This window comes from Schistocerca americana, chromosome 1 (genome assembly GCF_021461395.2).
Source record: "Schistocerca americana isolate TAMUIC-IGC-003095 chromosome 1, iqSchAmer2.1, whole genome shotgun sequence".
Taxonomy (NCBI): Eukaryota; Metazoa; Arthropoda; class Insecta; order Orthoptera; family Acrididae; genus Schistocerca; species Schistocerca americana.
The window spans coordinates 1,079,378,525-1,079,403,223 of record NC_060119.1 but is presented as its reverse complement, the minus strand read 5'-3'; the positions used below and the strand labels follow the sequence as shown (position 1 = coordinate 1,079,403,223).

The 24,699-nt window shown below is 39.9% G+C and overlaps 1 protein-coding gene across 2 annotated transcripts in view; it reads left to right on the top strand.

Moving 5' to 3' along the window:
• The window catches only part of LOC124617695 (trafficking protein particle complex subunit 11), a 120,347-nt gene that overhangs the window by 90,586 nt on the left and 5,062 nt on the right, over positions 1 to 24,699 (top strand). For both annotated transcript variants that reach the window (XM_047145287.1, XM_047145286.1), the window contains exon 18: positions 14,104 to 14,323. In XM_047145287.1, coding sequence (XP_047001243.1) covers positions 14,104 to 14,323 — 220 coding nt within the window. The remainder of the gene's footprint in view (positions 1 to 14,103; positions 14,324 to 24,699) is intronic.

Sequence of the window (24,699 nt, the reverse complement as noted above, 5' to 3'; positions counted from 1 at the left end):
CATTTCTACAGAGATGGTATTGCATAATGTGAGTGATGATGTAATAAGTGCCTCAATTTGAATGCCAGTTGGGTAGGTAAACGGCTTAAGGTGTACCTTTAAAATGTATACAATAATTTCTTTTTGTTAATTTTTTAATTTCAAAACGTCTTTTACTTTCTGGATAACCCTCGTATACCATTATGTCTTGCTAATCACGTATGGTCCCCGTTAGCCTATTTGACCCTTCGTTTTTCAAAATACTTTTCTTTGTTGAGTAGGTTGTCCGATGTGGTACATGTTCCACCAGATATGCAATGCCACATAATTAATGTCCTGTGTGCGGTATATGCAAGTGCCCATAACCCAACACATTATCCAATCCATTGTGGGGAGACTTCAAGTATCTGCATGACTTTAGCCCCCTGACCAAGCAGAAATCATACTGTTGGTGCCCGAGCTGTGTACATCCTGTAAACACCATGGATTTTATGTTCATGTAGTCTGAGACTTGGAGACTCCCTGCAGCGGTTGCAGGTGCTGTGCCTGTTTAGTGCCCTTGCAGAGAGCCGCTGTTCCAATTGAGTGACACCAATGTGGACAACACCCAATAAGAGAACTAAACTATCCTAAGATGATGACCAAACAGTCTCAGAAATCTTACCTGACAGAGCAGGTAGCATTGCTGCAGAGAGATACAGTCCCAAGGTATTTCCTTCTTTCGCTACTGTATGGGACATGATCACCACAATACTTGTTCTGTACCAGAGCAGATGATAAATCCTTCCTGAATGCAAAATCATTCTGATTTTCAGAACAAATAGGTAAAATGAGAAGCTGATGTATATTAATCAAAACTCTTTTGCAGCCCAATCCCTTGTAACAAACTTGGTGTTATCCCAGTCACAGATACGTCTGCTAAGAGCCTCAACATAATGTAAACAATAATTTTTACATTGTGTCCCTACATTGCAAGCAGACAAAGAATTGCAGGCCAGTTTAGAAATATAGGGAATTCACTTCATTTGCCATATCCAACAAGGCCTGGAGATAGCAGGACAGACACTGGAGCATTCATTCTGGGCGTCAGAGATGATTCATTCCCAGAACAGATGAAAATTAGTCTTTTATGGTGACATCATACTATTTTATACTGCCTCCTGTGTGAGGTTTCAAATGCAGTTGCTTTGGTCACATGTCATGACAATGTATTAACAACTCAAGCTGTAGCAGTTGTGGGCTACTCATAAAAAAGTTTGACTCCCTATTATGCTGACCGTCAGACAAAAAGAAGAAGTTATTAATCTGTGGTGATTTCAGTGTTAACTTTCTAAGCAATTCTGATAGGAAAAGTGAACTAGAAGTGTTGTTAACAACATGTAACTTAGAATCAGTGATCAATTTCTCTACACGTATGGCTCAGGACAGTAGTACTCTAATAGATAATGTATTTGTACAGCAAGAGGATGTATAACACACACATGCTATCCCTGTGGTAAATGGTTTATCTGACCATGATGCACAACTAAATAACTTACAAAACCTAGCAGGGTGTACACTTCAGAAACCATTAAGTAAAAGTGTGAGGGTGCTCAACCCGGTATCTATAGATCACTTCAGAGAAAGTTTAGGATATGTAAACTGAGAAGATGTATATAATGAGCCAAATGCTAATGATAAATGCAGCATATTTCTTGATAAATTTATATGCCTTTTTGAACATTGTTTTCCAAAGAAAATTACGAAATGTAACACCACAAACTTATCAAAGAAACCTTGGATTACTACAGGTATTAAAGTGTCTTCAGAAAGAAAAATAAAACTGTATGAGACAGCAAGAATTAGTAAAGATCCAGAAGTAGTTTTACACTATAAAAATTACTGTAACGTACTGAGAAAAGTTGTAAGGAAATCAAGAAGTAATTATGTTAGAGAAGAAATTAACAACTCCAGCAATAAAATCAAATCAGTATGGAATGTTGTTAGAAGGGAGACAGGAAAAGTAACCACTGGGGTAGGTAGTATTACTGTTAAAGAGAATGAGACCATCTTAACCAACAGTACACAGGTAGTCAATGTATTTAACAATCATTTCTTAAGTGTAGGAGACAAAATTGGCGAGAATAGTTCAAAAGAAAGCCAGGCAGTACACGGAAGAGTCAGTTTTGAAAAATTTTAGCCAGATTAAGTTTATCTAACAACCTCTTGTGAAATAAGGAAAATTATTAAATATATGAAAAATAAATGTTCTGTTGGAGCAGATGACATCTCTAACAAGTTATTAAAACAATGTGGAGCAATTACATCTAATGTTTTTGAGTCACATATGTAATGCATCACTGACTCAGGGCATTTTTTCAGACAGGTTATAATATGCCATTGTCAGGCCTCTCTACAAAAAGGGGGAAACCACAGGTGTCCAGAATTACCGGACAGTATCCTTGCTTACAGCATTTTCAAAAATCTTTGAGAAAGTAATGTACTCAAGAGTGGTTAGCCATCTCAACGGTAGTAAATCACAGTTAGTAAATCATAATTCGGATTTCAGAAATGCTGTTCCACTGAGACAGCAATATAAAATTTCACTGTCCACATAATAGAGTCTTTAAATAGTAAAATGTCACCAGTAGGAATATTCTGTGACTTATCCAAAGCATTTGATTGTGTGAACCATGACATTATGTTAGAGAAATTACAATTCTATGGTATAAATGGAACAGCATATGAGTGGTTTAAGTCGTATCTACAGAACAGGAAGCAAAAAGTCTCTTTATATGCTTCAAGTGATTCAAAGGAGTTTGCCACTTCATCTAACTGGGGTGAAATTACATAAGGTGTTCCACAAGGTTCGATCATGGGTCCCCTCCTGTTCTTGATATATGTGAATGACCTCCCTTCTTATGTGAAACAAGATGCTGAACTGACACTGTTTGCTGATGATACAAGCATAATTATTAATCCAGTAAAAGAAAGTCTGATAGAAAATGATACAAATAAGGTCTTTGGAAAAGTTATTAATTGGTTTTCTGCGAATGGGCCTGCTCTGAACATTGAAAAAACACAGTACATCCAATTTTCTGCTGCAAAACGCATAATTCCTTCAATAAACATAACACATCAAAATAAGTCAGTAGCCAGGGTAGAGGATACTAAGTTTTTGGGTGTACATATAGATGAGAAACTTAACTGGAAATTTCATATTTTGCATCTGCTAAAGCAACTAGGTTCATCAACGTTTGTAATCAGATAATTGCCGATTTTGAGGATGTAGAAATTAATAAGGTAACATACTTTGCATACTTCCACACTCTGATGTCATATGGAATAATTTTCTGGGGCAACTCAACACTTAGGCAAAAGGTATTCACTGCTCAAAAGAAAGTAGTTAGAATAATGTTTGGAGTTCATAGTCGCACATCTTGTAGGCATCTGTTTAAAAGGTTAGGAATTTTTACAACTGCTTCACAGTACATTTACCCAATAATGAAATTTTTTCTCAACAACATGGACCAGTTTAAAATCAACAGCAACATTCATGATTACAGCACCAGAAAAAAGAAAGACCTACACTATCCTTTACTTAACCTATCTTTGGCACAGAAAGGGTTAAAATATGCTGCTATAAAACTTTTTGATAAATTACCAGATGAAATAAAACGTCTGATAGACAGCAGTAATAATTTCAAAAACAAATTGAAATCATACCTCCTTCACAACTCCTTCTATACCATAGATGAATTCTTGAATATGAGTAAATAAATCTGGAGATATATTATATGCATTTTGTGCCATTTAAGGGAATGGGATAGATAATAGAAATATTTAGGTATAACACTATAATGTAAAAAAAAAAAAAATTGTGTCCTATGCGCATTTCTTGTGCATTTGACACATTCCACATCATAACAGTTTTTCCTTGCTATTGATCAATGGAACACGTAACTAACTAACTAACTACGTAAGAACACTCCATGTGAAGGTCTACCTCGTCTTCAATAAGGATCTCTTTGTCTAAAAGTGTTTAAGCTCTATGGGCCAGGGTCTTTAGCACCAAATTTTTTTGTGATGTATGGTGAAGGCTTAAGGCAAGGAGATAAAGGTCATTGTGCATAGGTTTCGGGTATGCGCTATGACCCAGGGATCTGTCCGTTTTCTCTTAACCAACACATCGAGGAAAAGGAATGGGTACTCAGATCATAAGATTGAACGGATGATTCACTCAAAATTGAGAATGTCTGAGAAAGAGCTTGAAATTGCAACTGAAACTGAGACCCACACAGTAGCTTTTCTGCCACATGTTGGCCCAGTATCCGGAAAGATCGATGGATGCCTATGGAAACATGGCATCCAGTGTGTTTTGACTCCCTTCAACTAAGATAAAACATTCTTTGTAATGTTAAAGATGATCTAGGACTCCAAAAGCTGTATGTGTATTGCATTCCATGTGAATGTGGCATACCTTATGTGAGGTAGACTGTCATAATAGTTGAGGAGAGATGCAAAGAACATTGGTGACATACCTGATTAAAATGACCAAGCAAATCAGCTGTCACCGAGCACTCTCCTGAATATAAACACGGAATGAAACTTGATGAGATGAGTATTGTGACGCAAATGCAAAGTTCTGGGACAGCATAATAGAGGAGGAGTAGATACGCCAATCAGTTCTCTACACACTGAAGCATACAGTGATGAATTCATTGAGTAGGAGTGCCTTAGTGTAGTGCTGTGCCATGACACCAGATTGTGATTGTGTACATAGCCAGTCACCAAATCATTGCCCTTGTAATACAGACATCATGTTCTTAGGTTAAAACTCTGCTGAACTGGGTCTCGAACCCGGGACCTTTGCCTTTCATGGGCAAGTGCTCTACCATCTGATCTACCTGAGCACAACTTCTAACCATCCTCACAGCCTTACTTTCACATGTACCTCATCTCCTACCTTCCAAACTTTACAGAAGTTCACCTGTGAAACTAGTGGGACTAGCCACTCCTGGAAGAAAGGATGTTGTGGAGACATGGCTTAGCCACAGCCTGGGGGATTGTTTACAGAATGACTTTTCACTCTGGATTAGTGTGCACTTGTATGAAACTTCCTGGCAGATTAAAACAGTGTGCCAGACCAGGACTCAAACCTGGAACGTTTGCCTTTCATGGGCAAGTGCTGTACCAACTGAGCTAGTTTTGCTGGGGAAGTTCTGTGAAGTTTGGAAGGTACGTGATGAAGTGCTGGCAGAAGTAAAGCTGTGAGGACAGTTCATGAGTCTTACTCATGTAGCTCAGTAATTTGCTTAGAATATGGTATCATCAGAACAGTCTTCACCGACTGTCAGCCTTTCATTGCAGTCTTTTTCTATCTGTGAAAAGTTTATGACACCATGTGGTGGCATTGTAGTAATACTACTCTACATTGATTTCTATCTGTAATTGTTAATGTCATTGGTCCTTCAGTGTGCTAGTATACACTTCTCATGGTCTTCACCACACACAGAAAAATGGTCCCTCCAGGTGTTGTTCTGAGTATAACACTTTACTTGATTGCATTTAACAGACTTTTAGAGGCCATGGAGTGTACAGTCTTAATTTCCATTATGTTAACGACCTAGCACTTTTTACAGGTCTTGAAGCTTGAGTGTTGCAAAATGTCAGCTGCAGTACTCCATAAGAACACATTCTTGGGCCTCATCCAAGTATTTCAATTCATTACTTACAAAACATGCATAATGTGCTTCTGCCATAGCCGAATAGTTCAACACATCTGTAACTTTAGTAACATAATGAGTTACTTAATGGAGTGCAGTGATGGATCATGTATTGATGGTCAAATGGGAAATACCTCCACTTCCTCAGCTAGCAATGAATAATACTCCCTGTCACAGGAATGTTTTGTCTTCATAGCATAACTAGTAGCCATTATGCAAGCTTCACAATACATCCACACCTACTCACACTCAAGACCTTCTTTTGAAGTTCCAAAACTTGGAAAGGTCAGTTATATTTCTGTTGACACCCAGCTGTGTTGCACTCTCAGCAAATGAACTTGCAGATGACATGGCCTAGGTGGCAACCAAAAAAGATGCCTTGGAACTTAAGATACTGAGTCATGACTTGTAAACAACCCTACCCAAAAAACTCTTAGTGTCATGGAGCAGAGAGTGGTGTGCTGAAGCTGCCAACAAGGATCCACAACATACTGAAAAAAAAATTCTGCAACTGCATGCATGCATCTAAATTCTTTGCTGACTCTGAATTGGCCACACTAGAGTTACCCATAAATACATTCTTCAGCAAATCATTCCAGTTTACTGCAGTTTTGGTACCCCTTTATCATAGGTTCCCACTGTAATAGTGCCACCACTTTCATCACAGTAAGGTGAGCATTGAGACAGCCAGCACATCACTTTGAATTTTAGCCAGTGATATCCAAACAGTGAAACTAGTTTTATATTTTATTCAACTGTGCAGCTTGTGTAATCTTACCTGATGATAAAAAAATTAATGATTGAGAAAAAAGATCACCATTTGAATGTGGATTTGATCAGAAAATATCAGCACGAATACTTTTTCCCTTTGACTTTTCTTAATTATTGTTAATTCTTGTAGTTTTTCTGATGAAATGATCATATGGCATTATTGGTTGGGAGACCCTGTTTGATTTGGCTACCCATCTCCTTCATTGTAAAAGAACTTTTTTGATTTAATATTTGTTTAATAGAGGGCCTAATGACCTAGTAGTTTGATCCGTTATACCCATAAGCGAGAAACACACTGTTCAGAAGTCAAAGAAATACACTGTTCAGAAGTCAAATTCCTCACACTAAAATGGCTATTTTAAAACCATAAATGATGTGTTGACTAGCAAATTATTGTTTTAATTGCATACTACTTCAATTTGTTCAGTAGTGATGGCCAATTTTTTGTTAAATGGTACATTAGTGTCTACCCTGTGGCAGATTGCATTGTAAGCAAACACAAAGTGAGGTGTTTTTTGACACAGTTGCGTACAAAAGTTTTGTGTTGACTCATGCATGTTGGGAGACTATGAAAAGCAACTGCTACACCAGGAGTTTTCAGAGCCAGAAATATGACATTCACATGAGATGAAGGAGGTTAGTCTTCATTCAAGGATCATTTATATGTCAGCTTCCATAACCAGTACATTTGCTTAACATGTCACACATTGAACATGTCTGGAATGTTGTTGGTCATAAACTTGGCCGCGCGGGGTAGCTGTGCGGTCTGAGGTGTCTTGTCACGTTTGCGCGGCTCCTCCCCGTCGGAGGTTCGAGTCCTCCCTCAGGTGTGGGTGTATGTGTTGTCCTTAGTGTAAGTTAGTTTAAGTTAGATTAAGTAGTGCATAAGCCTAGGGACTGATGATCTCAGCAGTTTGGTCCCATAGCCCTTACCACAAATTTCCATAAACTTGTTTGTCATGGACTTCTAGAAGTGATTATTGATGCTTTGTGGCTGATGACTAGTGGATAGAAATTTTCCAGGAACATATAGCCTCTTTCATTCCATGTCGTGGCATTGAGAGGCTCTGATTACAGTTCATTGGGTTCCGTCGTGTACTTAATCTGTGCTGTAAAGTTCATTGCAGTTATGTGTTCTCCTTGGCATTGCAAATTTTTGCCAAATTTAATCAGTTAAAAGTTTTCACTCACTCATATTTCTATGCGTCTCTCTTGTGTTCCTAAGGAACTTCCCTTTATTCATAGGTTCTGTCCTGCCATTATGTGCCATGCTGTCTGCAATATTCATCCTACCTTTTCCCCTTATAAGTGGTCACCTGTCCTACAAAACATAACATGGACCCTTTTCCATTTTGATGGACTTACAAACTTTTCAGATATTGGCAGACTTTCAGTCTCTTGAAATTTATGTTTTGGGGATTGAGAATAACCATCACTTTTAGTGTATAATGTTATTGCAGGTAATCTGCCAGATTATTATGTCTTTTTGGCACATTATTTCGACAACATTCCTTGTTGTCATCACCAGTTGCTCTCTGACATACTCAAGCATCAAGGGGCTGTTCTTCTTTTTGTGTGTGCTACTTACTCCCCTCCTTTCACCTTTCTGCAGCCCTGACTTTGGAATGCTGCACACTATCTGCATCCAAGTGCTCTTCGGCCATCCGTGGTGATGTTTATCTGGTCTGTTTCCACTGGCCGTGAATGACATCCAGCTACTGTGTCAGTGCCTGATTTCCTTATTTGTGGCTTGAACTGAGCTTCCTGGCACTCTTTTATTGATTTTAAGGGGGAATATCATCCCCAGGGTAACTGGCCACTGACATGCCACCTGGACACCACTCACCACCAGTGGAAATGGAACATGTACGGGATGCCTCAGATGGGCAGGGTGTGCTTGGAAGCAGACAGCATCCCAAATACCAGAGCCAGGACTAGGGTAAGGCAAAGTGAGGGGTAATTGGTGTGTGTGTGTGTGTGTGTGTGTGTGTGTGTGTGTGTGTGTGTGTGTGTGTGTGTGTACACACCTTATGTGGCATACCTTATGTGAGGTAGACTGTCATAATAGTTGAGGAGAGATGCAAAGAACATTGGTGACATACCTGATTAAAATGACCAAGCAAATCAGCTGTCACCGAGCACTCTCCTGAATATAAACACGGAATGAAACTTGATGAGATGAGTATTGTGACGCAAATGCAAAGTTCTGGGACAGCATAATAGAGGAGGAGTAGATACGCCAATCAGTTCTCTACACACTGAAGCATACAGTGATGAATTCATTGAGTAGGAGTGCCTTAGTGTAGTGCTGTGCCATGACACCAGATTGTGATTGTGTACATAGCCAGTCACCAAATCATTGCCCTTGTAATACAGACATCATGTTCTTAGGTTAAAACTCTGCTGAACTGGGTCTCGAACCCGGGACCTTTGCCTTTCATGGGCAAGTGCTCTACCATCTGATCTACCTGAGCACAACTTCTAACCATCCTCACAGCCTTACTTTCACATGTACCTCATCTCCTACCTTCCAAACTTTACAGAAGTTCACCTGTGAAACTAGTGGGACTAGCCACTCCTGGAAGAAAGGATGTTGTGGAGACATGGCTTAGCCACAGCCTGGGGGATTGTTTACAGAATGACTTTTCACTCTGGATTAGTGTGCACTTGTATGAAACTTCCTGGCAGATTAAAACAGTGTGCCAGACCAGGACTCAAACCTGGAACGTTTGCCTTTCATGGGCAAGTGCTGTACCAACTGAGCTAGTTTTGCTGGGGAAGTTCTGTGAAGTTTGGAAGGTACGTGATGAAGTGCTGGCAGAAGTAAAGCTGTGAGGACAGTTCATGAGTCTTACTCATGTAGCTCAGTAATTTGCTTAGAATATGGTATCATCAGAACAGTCTTCACCGACTGTCAGCCTTTCATTGCAGTCTTTTTCTATCTGTGAAAAGTTTATGACACCATGTGGTGGCATTGTAGTAATACTACTCTACATTGATTTCTATCTGTAATTGTTAATGTCATTGGTCCTTCAGTGTGCTAGTATACACTTCTCATGGTCTTCACCACACACAGAAAAATGGTCCCTCCAGGTGTTGTTCTGAGTATAACACTTTACTTGATTGCATTTAACAGACTTTTAGAGGCCATGGAGTGTACAGTCTTAATTTCCATTATGTTAACGACCTAGCACTTTTTACAGGTCTTGAAGCTTGAGTGTTGCAAAATGTCAGCTGCAGTACTCCATAAGAACACATTCTTGGGCCTCATCCAAGTATTTCAATTCATTACTTACAAAACATGCATAATGTGCTTCTGCCATAGCCGAATAGTTCAACACATCTGTAACTTTAGTAACATAATGAGTTACTTAATGGAGTGCAGTGATGGATCATGTATTGATGGTCAAATGGGAAATACCTCCACTTCCTCAGCTAGCAATGAATAATACTCCCTGTCACAGGAATGTTTTGTCTTCATAGCATAACTAGTAGCCATTATGCAAGCTTCACAATACATCCACACCTACTCACACTCAAGACCTTCTTTTGAAGTTCCAAAACTTGGAAAGGTCAGTTATATTTCTGTTGACACCCAGCTGTGTTGCACTCTCAGCAAATGAACTTGCAGATGACATGGCCTAGGTGGCAACCAAAAAAGATGCCTTGGAACTTAAGATACTGAGTCATGACTTGTAAACAACCCTACCCAAAAAACTCTTAGTGTCATGGAGCAGAGAGTGGTGTGCTGAAGCTGCCAACAAGGATCCACAACATACTGAAAAAAAAATTCTGCAACTGCATGCATGCATCTAAATTCTTTGCTGACTCTGAATTGGCCACACTAGAGTTACCCATAAATACATTCTTCAGCAAATCATTCCAGTTTACTGCAGTTTTGGTACCCCTTTATCATAGGTTCCCACTGTAATAGTGCCACCACTTTCATCACAGTAAGGTGAGCATTGAGACAGCCAGCACATCACTTTGAATTTTAGCCAGTGATATCCAAACAGTGAAACTAGTTTTATATTTTATTCAACTGTGCAGCTTGTGTAATCTTACCTGATGATAAAAAAATTAATGATTGAGAAAAAAGATCACCATTTGAATGTGGATTTGATCAGAAAATATCAGCACGAATACTTTTTCCCTTTGACTTTTCTTAATTATTGTTAATTCTTGTAGTTTTTCTGATGAAATGATCATATGGCATTATTGGTTGGGAGACCCTGTTTGATTTGGCTACCCATCTCCTTCATTGTAAAAGAACTTTTTTGATTTAATATTTGTTTAATAGAGGGCCTAATGACCTAGTAGTTTGATCCGTTATACCCATAAGCGAGAAACACACTGTTCAGAAGTCAAAGAAATACACTGTTCAGAAGTCAAATTCCTCACACTAAAATGGCTATTTTAAAACCATAAATGATGTGTTGACTAGCAAATTATTGTTTTAATTGCATACTACTTCAATTTGTTCAGTAGTGATGGCCAATTTTTTGTTAAATGGTACATTAGTGTCTACCCTGTGGCAGATTGCATTGTAAGCAAACACAAAGTGAGGTGTTTTTTGACACAGTTGCGTACAAAAGTTTTGTGTTGACTCATGCATGTTGGGAGACTATGAAAAGCAACTGCTACACCAGGAGTTTTCAGAGCCAGAAATATGACATTCACATGAGATGAAGGAGGTTAGTCTTCATTCAAGGATCATTTATATGTCAGCTTCCATAACCAGTACATTTGCTTAACATGTCACACATTGAACATGTCTGGAATGTTGTTGGTCATAAACTTGGCCGCGCGGGGTAGCTGTGCGGTCTGAGGTGTCTTGTCACGTTTGCGCGGCTCCTCCCCGTCGGAGGTTCGAGTCCTCCCTCAGGTGTGGGTGTATGTGTTGTCCTTAGTGTAAGTTAGTTTAAGTTAGATTAAGTAGTGCATAAGCCTAGGGACTGATGATCTCAGCAGTTTGGTCCCATAGCCCTTACCACAAATTTCCATAAACTTGTTTGTCATGGACTTCTAGAAGTGATTATTGATGCTTTGTGGCTGATGACTAGTGGATAGAAATTTTCCAGGAACATATAGCCTCTTTCATTCCATGTCGTGGCATTGAGAGGCTCTGATTACAGTTCATTGGGTTCCGTCGTGTACTTAATCTGTGCTGTAAAGTTCATTGCAGTTATGTGTTCTCCTTGGCATTGCAAATTTTTGCCAAATTTAATCAGTTAAAAGTTTTCACTCACTCATATTTCTATGCGTCTCTCTTGTGTTCCTAAGGAACTTCCCTTTATTCATAGGTTCTGTCCTGCCATTATGTGCCATGCTGTCTGCAATATTCATCCTACCTTTTCCCCTTATAAGTGGTCACCTGTCCTACAAAACATAACATGGACCCTTTTCCATTTTGATGGACTTACAAACTTTTCAGATATTGGCAGACTTTCAGTCTCTTGAAATTTATGTTTTGGGGATTGAGAATAACCATCACTTTTAGTGTATAATGTTATTGCAGGTAATCTGCCAGATTATTATGTCTTTTTGGCACATTATTTCGACAACATTCCTTGTTGTCATCACCAGTTGCTCTCTGACATACTCAAGCATCAAGGGGCTGTTCTTCTTTTTGTGTGTGCTACTTACTCCCCTCCTTTCACCTTTCTGCAGCCCTGACTTTGGAATGCTGCACACTATCTGCATCCAAGTGCTCTTCGGCCATCCGTGGTGATGTTTATCTGGTCTGTTTCCACTGGCCGTGAATGACATCCAGCTACTGTGTCAGTGCCTGATTTCCTTATTTGTGGCTTGAACTGAGCTTCCTGGCACTCTTTTATTGATTTTAAGGGGGAATATCATCCCCAGGGTAACTGGCCACTGACATGCCACCTGGACACCACTCACCACCAGTGGAAATGGAACATGTACGGGATGCCTCAGATGGGCAGGGTGTGCTTGGAAGCAGACAGCATCCCAAATACCAGAGCCAGGACTAGGGTAAGGCAAAGTGAGGGGTAATTGGTGTGTGTGTGTGTGTGTGTGTGTGTGTGTGTGTGTGTGTGTGTGTGTACACACACACACACACACACACACACACACACACACACACACACACACACGCGCGCGCGCGAGGGCTATCCACAAAGTACATTACGTTTTCGTTTGTGTCCATTAGGGGTGGGGCTAGCGCGGCCATCTTGGTGTCATGGCATTCCGCTGCTCAGTCGGCATCTTGCCGTGCTAGTGAGAGGTTCATGCTGTACTCCATTGAGTTACTGAGACAGTTTGAAATGTCAGCATTAATTGAAAATGCCGCGAAGTGTGAAGTGTGTACTGTAATAAGGTTTCTGACTGCAAAAAACTGTACACCGATAGAAATCTATTGGCAGCTTTGTGAAGTGTATGGGGACAACATAATCACTGAAGGTGGAGTGCGTCAATGGGTCATAAAATTTAAAAATGGCCGAACTAATGTTCACGATGAAGAGTGAAGTGGAAGACCCAGCATAGTGACTGCCGAACTTGTCGAAAAAGTCAATGCCGCGGTCCGTGAAAACCATAATTTCACAATAACGGAACACTCTATGAGTTTTCCACAGTTTGTTGCACGAAAACGTTACCGAAAAGCTTGGTTATCACAAGTTTTGTGCAAGATGGATACCAAAAATCTTGACAGAGATTCACAAAAATCAGCAAATGGCTGCAGCGTTAACGTTTTTGGACGCTTACGAGAAAGATGGCGACTCATTACTCGATCGCATTGTTACTGGTGACTAAACATGGGTTAAGCATGTGAACTGCGAGACAAAATTGCAGTCAATACATTGGGGGCACACAAATTCCCCCCAAAAACCCAAGAAATGCATGCAGACAATGTCGGCTAGGAAGGTGATGGTGACCGTCTTTTGGGACAGAAAAGGTGTGATTTTTGTGGATTTCCTGGAAAGAGGCACTATAATAAACTCTCGAAGGTATTGCCAAACTCTGCACAACCTCAGAAGAGCAATACAAAGCAAGCGCAGGGGAAAGTTGGGCTCAAAGATCTTGCTGATTCACGACAACGCCCGGGCCCACATGGCAAATGCCACTCGTGAAGTTCTCGAATCTTTTAAGTGGAAGTTGTTTCCTCATCCGCCGTACAGTCCCGACCTGGCACCGAACGACTTCCACTTATTCCCAGCAATGAAGAAGTGGTTGGCTATGCAGCGTTTTGATGATGACGCACAGCTTCAAGAAGAGGTAACCACGTGGTTGAAGGCGCAGGCGGCCGAATTTTACGACAAAGGTATTTCCAAGCTCGTCCATCGCTATGATAAGTGCCTTAATTTAAATGGCAACTATGTAGAGAAGTAGTATTTAAGTGTGGCTTTCATCTGTATATAATAAAAAATATTTCCAGTACTTTATTTATTTTTAATTCCAAAACGTAATGTACTTTGTGGATAGCCTTTGTATATATAAGTAATAGAAGAGTTCCTGATACTTTAGTAGTCAAGGACCACATGATGTTGAAATATTGTGCCAATAAGACACAACAACTTCACACCATACCTGCAAGAATGTTACACATTGCAATGCTATCAAAACATGAGCTCTTACTACAGTTTTAATTTTTAATTATTTCTCATATGTGTAAAACATTCCACAGGAAAGGCAGCAACAGCCAGGTTACAAGCAGTAGCATTATGATGCCTACAATCCGGGTTGAGGCATCACCACTTGCAGTTGAAATGCGTTTACCTGCTCATGGTTGGGTGCGCACTCCCATGGCTGTGTCATACCTGATACGCAACCATACTGAACTGCTCCTAGAACTGGATCTCAGCATGGAAGCAAGTGAAGCATTTATGTTTGCTGGACATAAACAGGTAAAGTATTAACACAAACTGTCATATTTGAGAAGAAAGAAAGACACAGATGAATAAGTGTTTAAAATAAGGACATTAATTTTAATAATTTTCAAACAGAAACAGAATGTCTAAATACCAGTTGTAAAAACTAGAAAATATGGTAGATTTTTTTATCATAGAACTTTAGAAGTCCTTTCATTTTGAAAAACTGGTGCATATATAACAGAATTTAAAAAAAAAAAAAAGAGTTAAATACAGCTAAATAAGGAGAAAAAATCCTTTTTAACCCCAGCATCTATATGTATATATAAATAGCATGGTGTCTTTCTCTTATCATTTTCCTCCTTTCTGAATTTGTAAAAGTGTAAAAGCTGTTGATGCTATTGTATTTTGTAATTTATTTTTGGGGCACGGTTGTGTTAGGTGTTACTGCTCCACCAGTTGTTAAATAAATCTTATTGTTAGGTCTTACAATTTAATATTTATTCGTGTTTACAATAAATTTATGCAGTTTCTGCACACCAGTGTGAGTTTAAAGTGAGGGAATTGGTACATGTGGAGTAAGGAGGAGAGTGGGGGTGGAAGAGAGACGGGGGTGGGGAACAGGAGGTGGTGGTGGTGGGTGGTACCAGGGACTAGCAGAAATTGAGACCAGGAAAATTGCAGGGTCAAAGGGTAAAGGGTAAGAGTAACTTCCATCTACATACAGTATATATACGAATAATTGACACCATCGAATAATCCGCAAACCGTAATTTTAAGGAAAGAGGATGGAGGGGGGGGGGGGGGGGGGGGCTGGCAAAAAAATTTAAGTTTCATTCATTTTGTAATTTCTTAGATTGCCACAGCCATACAGTGGGACCTCTTGGAGTCGGATGTACTACCAGTACCCTGCATCTTCCCAACACGATATTTCGACATTGTAACTTGGCATCTTCATTGGGCGTTTCCTGCAACTGGCGAACAAGCTGATCATGTCCCGTACTTACGCCTGGTGTTCCCTACACCATCCTTGCCTGCTGCAACAGTTTCTAGCAGTGCTATTTGTCTCTATGCATTTTGTTTTCCACCTGTGCCAGTTTCCACTGTTTTGCCTGCTGACATCTGTGCCAAGGGTTTCTGTGCTAGGTCCGCACCCACCAGGACATTCCTAGCACTATCAACATGCTGCGGACATTCATCATGCTGTTGGCAACTGATCAAATCAGGCTGCTGTGGGAGTTTCATATTCTGTCTGTGCATGCCACAGTAACCTCTGGTGTCGGTGGCCGCCATCTGTAGTTCTGTACTGTGTCTGCTCTCAGGTTGTATGCTGCCTGAGGTTTTGGGTGGTCAACAGATATAGACTGTGCATATTGTAGAAAGGCTACCCTCCTGGTCTTTTCTTCTTTTTCTCCTCCTCCTCCTCCTCCTCCTCCTCCTCCTGCCATTATATCAGGTCATATGGCGGATCATAGCGCTTTGGGGATCTCCCCGTTTGAGTACCCATTGTCTGTAAATGCTTTCTGTAGATGTTCTAACTCTGCTGCCAAGCTGTCTGAGTTGGACAGTGTCTTGGCTTAGTGTACAAGTCACCCCAATATCCCATTCTTCTGTGCTGGATAATGGCAGCTGACAGTGTGTAGATATGTCAGTGTGTGTTGATTTCTTATACACATTGTGGTCTAATGTGCTGTTTGTCATCCTTTTCACGAGGACAACTAGGAATAGAAGCTGACCACCATTCTCTAGTTCCTTTGTGAACTAAATGTTGGGGTGACTCGAGTACAGAGGGTCAAGGAACTCGTCCAGTCTTTTCCAGCCATGTGGCCAAATGACGAATGTGTCGTCAACGTACCTGCTAGGCAACAGTTCTAAGTGCCTCATCCTCAAATCTCTCTCTAAATAGATTTGCCACTACTGGAAATAAGAGACTAACTGTTGGCAATCCTTCAGTCTGTTCATAAAATTGGCCTCCACATAGTGGGAAGTAAATTGATAGCATTAAAATATGCTTGAAAAAGTCCAGCAGAGCACCATCAAATCTCTCACTGATTAAATTGAGTGTGTCCTGAAGTGAATAGCACCACTAGAAATGGGCGGTATAAGGAGCACCAGACACCACCCAGGCATAAATATGGTACGTGGTCATGGAGGAGGAGGAGGAGGAGGAGGAGGAGAAGAAGAAGAAGAAGAAGAAGAAGAATAGGGGGGTAATGTTTCTACCACATACATGGTATGTATATGCTAAGATCAGCAGAATCTTGAAAAAACACAAAATAAGAGTGTGTTATGTGCACTAGAAAACATCGGGGCACTCTGTGGAACGGTCAAAGATGATCTGGAGTTAAGAAAATGTGGTATACCATGTGAATGTGATATGTCTTACATCGTTCAGACCATTAGAACAGTTGGCGTAATATGTAAAGAACACCAAAGACTTACCAAGCTATGATAGGCCACTGAATCAGCAGTAGGAGAAAATCTCCCGGAACTTGAACTGCCATGAATTATGATAAAACCAGGATCCTCACTCAGACCCGCAGATTTTAGGATAGTGTGATTACTGAATCTATTGAAATCAAGACGATGAAGGAACTGATCAACCAGGAAACAGGATACCAGCTCAATACAGCATGGAATCCAGCTTTGGAACTACTAATGAAACAGAGGAAAAAACTTCCCTTCTCTGGAAATTAACCTCAGACAACCAGGGGTGTAATTACTGGATCAGATCTCTTATGGAGAACCAGGTGGTGACTAGGTTCTTGGGAGACAATTATAGTGTTCACTGGCAAGTGAGGGAATAACATCAACCACCTGAAATCTCAGGAACCACATGACCTGGGAGCAAACACAGTACAGAATTCCAGACAGTGGCCACCACTAGGAGAGATTGTTGTGGTGCTCACGGACAGAATGTGCAATTCCCAAAGGAACCTGATTTGGCAGGAAGTGCACCTTGTTTGATTGCAAATAAATTATTCTAACATGATGATTATTTTGATCATGATTTTCATCGTCTCTCCTACCAGAAGAATCATTGTTGTCATCACTGTCCTCCCATAGAGTGCCATCCTTGGTGCTGTCCAGAGAATTTATGATACCACATTTTTTTGTAGGATTTTTCCATCAGTGGAAGTGGAATGGAGTCCTTGCACATTTCATGCACTCAGAAGTCTGCAACAAATGTGGCCACTTGATTTTTCCACTTGGCGTGAATTTGTGGTTTTCAGTGGCCATTTTGACTGAAAAACCTCAATAGCCAGCCTCACCGTGCTTTGAAACTGGTGATGCCTTGTTCTCTGGCTAAAGTCAATGCTTTGAGTTGGCACATTTCATTAGGTACAAGGCATCTGTATTGTTACTTCTCATCTGCATAATCACAGAGCCTTTTTTCAAGGTTCAGATGATTTACTTTCTGGCTGTAAAATGCCCAGTTTCTTGAAGGCACATTTTGTTTTTTCACCAGTTGCAAATACAACCCTTGCTCACTTCATACTTCCTCCCACTGCACAGTTTACATTTTTCTCTGCTTCTTTAGGAATGTTAAAGTTTTCTTTAGCTGTGTATGAGCCGTAACGAGAACTTTTAGCCATAATAAGCAATTTAGCATGTGGTTAATTATTTCACTTCTTACGTGCCACTGACGCATCACACATTGAGGCCACAGTAGTGCTATAGTATAACAAGACCTATTGCTGGAGGTCGAAGAGTACCAGCCTTATTGCAATTAATCTGTGCACCCCAGTTTTTTTGTCCTTAACTTCAGGAAAAAATATTTGTAGATTATTCTCATATTTGAAAAGGTTGTTGATTGGGAGGATCCAGATGGCAAAGGTTGTGAAGCAACCATTGAAATCAATGTGCAGTTATTTCCTTCATTATATGGTGTTCTTTGCTCTTGTCAACAGTTTGGTAACGCCCACTCATTTGTATGTACACCTGCTTGATGGTCATGTTCATATAAAAGTCTGTCCAGAAGTTACTGTGGAGCTTTGATAGAGTATGATATGCCAATTAGAGGACTAGAATATGGTGGTTGGGTTTCAGGTTCTGCTGAATGGGTCGGGAGTCCACTACCCGCAGTAGGCTACATGGTTAGCAGGGACTGTGTGATGTGAACCTGGCAGTTTGTTATGTTAGATGGTCTTGGGGAAATACAAAAAGGACTTCAGCCTCAAAGGGTGCAGTTCGAACACAGGAAGAACATTGATATAGGAACCATCGGTATAACAGTTTATAAATTATCGTTACTGTATTGGGCAAGTACCGTGGCTCCAAGTGCTAATAGAAAGCACTGATGCTAAAATCATTATAGGCACTGAAAGCTGGCTAAAGCCAGAGATAAGTTCAGCAAATATTTTTGTGAAGAACGTAACGGTGTTCTGAAAGAATAGGCTAAACACAGTTAGCAGTGATGTGTTTGTTGCTGTAAGTAGTAGTTTATCTTGTAACAAAATTGAAGTTGATAGTTCCTGTGAGCTATTATTGGTAGAGGCCATTCTTGGCAACTGGAATAAAATAATAACTTGATCCTTTTACTGGCCTCCCAACTCAGATGATACAATTGCAGAAAAGTGCAATGATAACTTGAGTTTAATTTCAGACACGTATCCGACTCATACAATTATAATTTGCAGTGACTTTAATTTACCCTCAATATGTTGGCGAAAATACATGTTTTATTGTGGAGGTATTGCATAAAACATCATCCGAAATTGTGCTAAAAGCATTCTCTCAAAATTATTTCGAGTAGTTAGTTCATGAGACCATGTGAATAGTAAATGGTTGTGAAAACACACTTGACCTCTTAGCAACAAATATTCCTGAGCTAATAATGAACATCAGAACAGATACAGGAATTAGTGAACACATGGTTGTCATAGCAAGAGTGAATATTGTAACCCCCAAATCCTCCAAAAATAAATGAAGAATACACCTATTTTAAAAAAAAGGCAAATAAAAACTGACTTTATGCCTTCCCAAGAGACAATCTCCACTACTTCCAAATTAACAATGTAAGTGTAGACCGGATGTGGTGTGAATTCAAAGAAATAGTATCAACAGCACCCCGAAGGGTTCAATGGAACATGTATTCAGCCAGCTAACCCACAAAATGTTCGATGCACAGCAGTGAAATTTATAATCATGCTTGTCACAAATATTCAGGTGCTGCAGCTTCAGCTGTGTTCTTAGGATCCTGCCAAACCATACAGCAAAAAATTTTTGGTGGCCAACATTATATGTGAATACTTAGCTTTTGTTGTAGCTATACTGCATCTGTGTATATTAATTTAAATCAATAATTTCCATTGTTTAATTTAAACCTGTAACTTTTCATATTTGTGTGTTCACGCTACTTAACGGTGATGTTGCTATTGGCTGACAAGATCATGTGTCCAATGCTCGGAATATCTGCTGGGTCATTCCATGTCAGCTAACCTAGACCTGCCCTGCCCTTCCTTCATGGAACTCATTGAAATTTTATGTGAACATTTGCACGTCACCAACAAACATTGGTAAAGTTTAATGTTTGTCAAAGCAATACTGACTGGGATATAGTCACTTATTTGACTCCATGCACAGATTTGCATAAGACAAGCATGAGTTTCTGGTGACTTTGAGCTATTACATCTAAGGCTATATTTCGTTAAAAGAAACGAAATTCGACATCTTGGACAACTTTATGTTCTCTTAAATATAATTGAAAGAATTTTGACTTCCTATGTGTCGGGGACTAAAGGTATGATAAATGTCAACCTAAATGTAGCCTAACAACACAAAGTTCTCAAATATAAAGTTTCATATATGTAATATCAAGTAGGTAAAAAGACGAGGGCTAGTAGAAATCCTTGGGTAACAGAAGAAATATTGAATTTAATTGATGAAAGGAGAAAATATAAAAATGCAGTAAATGAAGCATGCAAAAAGGAATACAAACGTCTCAGAAATGAGATCGACAGGAAGTGCAAAATGGCTAAGCAGGGATGGCTAGAGGACAAATGTAAGGATGTAGAGGCTTATCTCACTAGGGGTAAGATAGATACTGCCTACAGGAAAATTAGAGAGACCTTTGGAGATAAGAGAACCACTTGTATGAACATCAAGAGCTCAGATGGAAACTCAGTTCTAAGCAAAGAAGGGAAAGCAGAAAGGTGGAAGGAGTATATAGAGGGCCTATACAAGGGCGATGTACTTGAGGACAGTATTATGGAAATGGAAGAGGATGTAGATCAAGATGAAATGGGAGATACGATAATGCGTGAAGAGTTTGACAGAGCACTGAAAGACCTGAGTCGAAACAAGGCCCCCGGAGTAGACAACATTCCATTGGAACTACTGACGGCCTTGGGAGAGCCAGTCCTGACAAAACTCTACCATCTGGTGAGCAAGATGTATGAAACAGGCGAAATACCCTCAGACTTCAAGAAGAATATAATAATTCCAATCCCAAAGAAAGCAGGTGCTGACAGATGTGAAAATTACCGAACAATCAGTTTAATAAGCCACAGCTGCAAAATACTAACACGAATTCTTTACAGACGAATGGAAAAACTAGTAGAAGCCGACCTCGGGGAAGATCAGTTTGGATTCTGTAGAAATACTGGAACACGTGAGGCAATACTGACCTTACGACTTATCTTAGAAGAAAGATTAAGGAAAGGCAAACCTACGTTTCTAGCATTTGTAAACTTAGAGAAAGCTTTTGACAATGTTGACTGGAATACTCTCTTTCAAATTCTAAAGGTGGCAGGGGTAAAATACAGGGAGCGAAAGGCTATTTACAATTTGTACAGAAACCAGGTGGCAGTTATAAGAGTCGAGGGACATGAAAGAGAAGCAGTGGTTGGGAAGGGAGTAAGACAGGGTTGTAGCCTATCCCCGATGTTATTCAATCTGTATATTGAACAAGCAGTAAAGGAAACAAAAGAAAAATTCGGAGTAGGTATTAAAATCCATGGAGAAGAAATAAAAACTTTGAGGTTCGCCGATGACATTGTAATTCTGTCAGAGACAGCGAAGAACTTGGAAGAGCAGTTGAATGGAATGGATGGTGTATTGAAGGGAGGATATAAGATGAACATCAACAAAAGCAAAACGAGGATAATGGAATGTAGTCGAATTAAGTCGGGTGATGTTGAGGGTATTAGATTAGGAAATGAGACACTTAAAGTAGTAAAGGAGTTTTGCTATTTGGGGAGCAAAATAACTGATGATGGTCGAAGTAGAGAGGATATAAAATGTAGACTGGCAATGGCAAGGAAAGCGTTTCTGAAGAAGAGGAATTTGTTAGCATCGAGTATAGATTTAAGCGTCAGGAAGTCATTTCTGAAAGTATTTGTATGGAGTGTAGCCATGTATGGAAGTGAAACATGGACTGTAAATAGTTTGGACAAGAAGAGAATAGAAGCTTTCGAAATGTGGTGCTACAGAAGAATGCTGAAGATTAGATGGGTAGATCACATAACTAATGGGGAAGTATTGAATTGGATTGGGGAGAAGAGAAGTTTGTGGCATAACTTGACCAGGAGAAGGGATCGGTTGGTAGGACATGTTCTGAGGCAAGCAGATTCAGAAGGATGTAGGTTGCGGTAGATACTGGGAGATGAAGAAGCTTGCACAGGACAGAGTAGCATGGAGAGCTGCATCAAACCAGTCTCAGGACTGAAGACCACAACAACAACAACATATTTAATATGTTCCAGCACTGAATAAATGATGTGCTAATTTGAAGATTTTGCAAAAAATGTGGTATTTTCAAATTGATATTGCAAAAAACTGTGTTATATAAAACTTTCAAAACTGGGCTCATTAGAAAGACCCTGGTTCTAACAGCCAAGAAAAAAAGTATACAGCACAAACTAACAATACTAGATAATTTGCATCAAAGTTGGGCACAAAAATCGCAGCATGAACAAAATTTAAACTTTGGAATCTTATGTCTCATGGAGTAAACATATACTTAACATGAAACTTACTATGCAGTTGGTCGGTATCTCAAGAATGTGGACTATAAAATTTCATTCACTTACCGTTTTCCAGTAGTCTACACAGTTGTTGAAAAGATGACAATTTTTGTGAAAAGTTGATTTGCTATTAAAACTTCTAAACCAGTCTTATTTGAATTTGAAACAACACGTTTTAAGCCCCCCGCCACACACACACACGGAACATTCCAACATGGACCAACAGTGCTACATAAATTGAAGAATACTCATAAGAAAAATTGCTCTGTGAATAAAGTTTTAACTCTGCCTTCTTATATCTCGTTGATTAAAAGTGTGAGAAACATGAAACTGTGGATCTGGTAACTTAGTAATATAAGGCTTTCCAATATAAAATGTAATTCACAGTCTTTTTGTTGTGCTTATCTGTAACTCAGCATCTCCACTGTATAGTGAGCAGCAACTACCTATTTCATAATACTGTTGAAAAGGGAGTCTCTTATTCATGATTAATACATTAGCTTCTTAAAATACAGGTATGAAGCTGGCCTCCATGATGCCCTTTTGCCTATGGTAGTGAAGTCTCTTGTATGTTGAAATTTTCCAAAAATATTTAGTTTACTGCAAAATCGGTATGCATATCAGAAGCCTGTTAAAAAACTGTCTAATGATATTTCATTCATCCTTGTGCGATTAGTACGTGTTGAGAAAAAAGGTTGTTGTTTTGAGAAATAATGGTTATGATACTGCAAAAATAATCTTGAAAATATAAGTAACTTGGTACATAAAAAAATATCTATCACCAAGCTGTGGAAGGAGAACACACTTGTAAAAGGTATTACAGTTTGCTAGCTTTCAGAGCCAGTGGCTCCTCTTCCTGGCAGAAGGGTTGAAGAGGAAGAAAGAGAGGTGAAGGAAAAGGGCTGGCGAGGTTTAGAAAAAGGGGTCGGGTTCGGAAAAGTTGCCCTGAACCCTAGGTCATGAGAGACTTTCCATATGGGATTACAAGGAAAGACTGATTGTTGGGGACTCCACCAGACAAGATTTGAAAACCTGAGAGTTTAAAGGTGGAAGATAGGGTACATGCAATACAGAGATTACTGCTAAAACATCGTGCACGAGTTAATAAGAGTGAAAAGCTAAGTTAATTGTGTGTGATAGAGATGGGAGAGGGACAGCGAATAATACACAGGTCAGAAAAGGAAAGATGTAGAAAACTAAAAGGGAGTGAAGAAAGTAATAATTGCTGTGAAGAAATGCTGAGACCAAAGAAATTTACATAAATTAAGGCCAGATGGGTGGCAAGAACCAAGGCTATGTTGTAGTGCCCCTTCCCAACTGTGGAGTTCAAGAAACTGTTGTCTGTGGTAGGAAGAATCCAGATGGCTTGTGTGGCAAAATGGCATTGAGGTCACAGCCGTCATGCTCTGCAACAGGAGACTGTGTGTTACCAGTGTATACCACCTGCTTATCCCTAATCATCCTGATTGATAGCTTGGTGGTAGTCATGCCGATGTAAAGGGCCGAACAGTGTTTAAATAACAGCTAGTATATGACATGTCATTTCACAAATGGCTCGCCCTTTGATAGTATGTTTTGCCAATTACAGGGCTGGTATAGGTGGTGGTATGAGAGTGCATAAGGCAAGTCCTGCTCTGGGGACAGTCACAGGGGTGCCATATGGTAGGCAGATGGCTGCAAAATGAGCATAGTGCCTGATAAGGATATTGTAGAGATTGAGAGGGTGACAAAAGCTATTCCAGGTGTGATGGGCAAAATCTTGCACAGAATGAACCTCATTTTAGGGCATGATGGAAGTCGTTGCCTTGTCGAAATAGCTGATTAATACATTCAAGACCAGGATAGTAGTGAGTGACGAGGAGGATCACTAAGTTGTTTTTTGGAGGGATCAGCAGTACCAGGATTGGATGTGATGGCCCAGGAAACATGCTTTTGAGCTACGCCAGAGGGGTACTTACATCCAGTGAAGGCTGAAGCGAGACTGTGGTGTATTGCTGTAAAGAGTGTGTATCTGTAGAAATATGTTTACCTCAAATGCCAAGGCTGTATGAGAATGAACGTTTGACATGGAAATGAAGGTAGCTGTCAAAATGTAAGAACTGTTATTTGTTAGTAGGTCTAATGTGGACAGATATGTTTAGCTGACCTTCAGTGAGGATGAGATCAACATCATTGTTTGTTAGTAGGTGTAATGTGAACAAAAGTGTGTTGTTGACCTTCAGTGAGGATGAGATCAATGTCAAGGAAAGTGGCATGGGATCTGGAATAGGACCACATGAAATTTAATTGGAAGAATGTATTTAGAGATTCCAGGAATTTTAAGAGGTCAGCCTCACCATGAGTCCATATGGCATAAATGTCATCAATGTATCTAAACCGAACCATGGGCTGAAGACTAGCTCGTGGCCCACATGGGCCAGTCTGTGAGATATAGGTTCGGCCAGC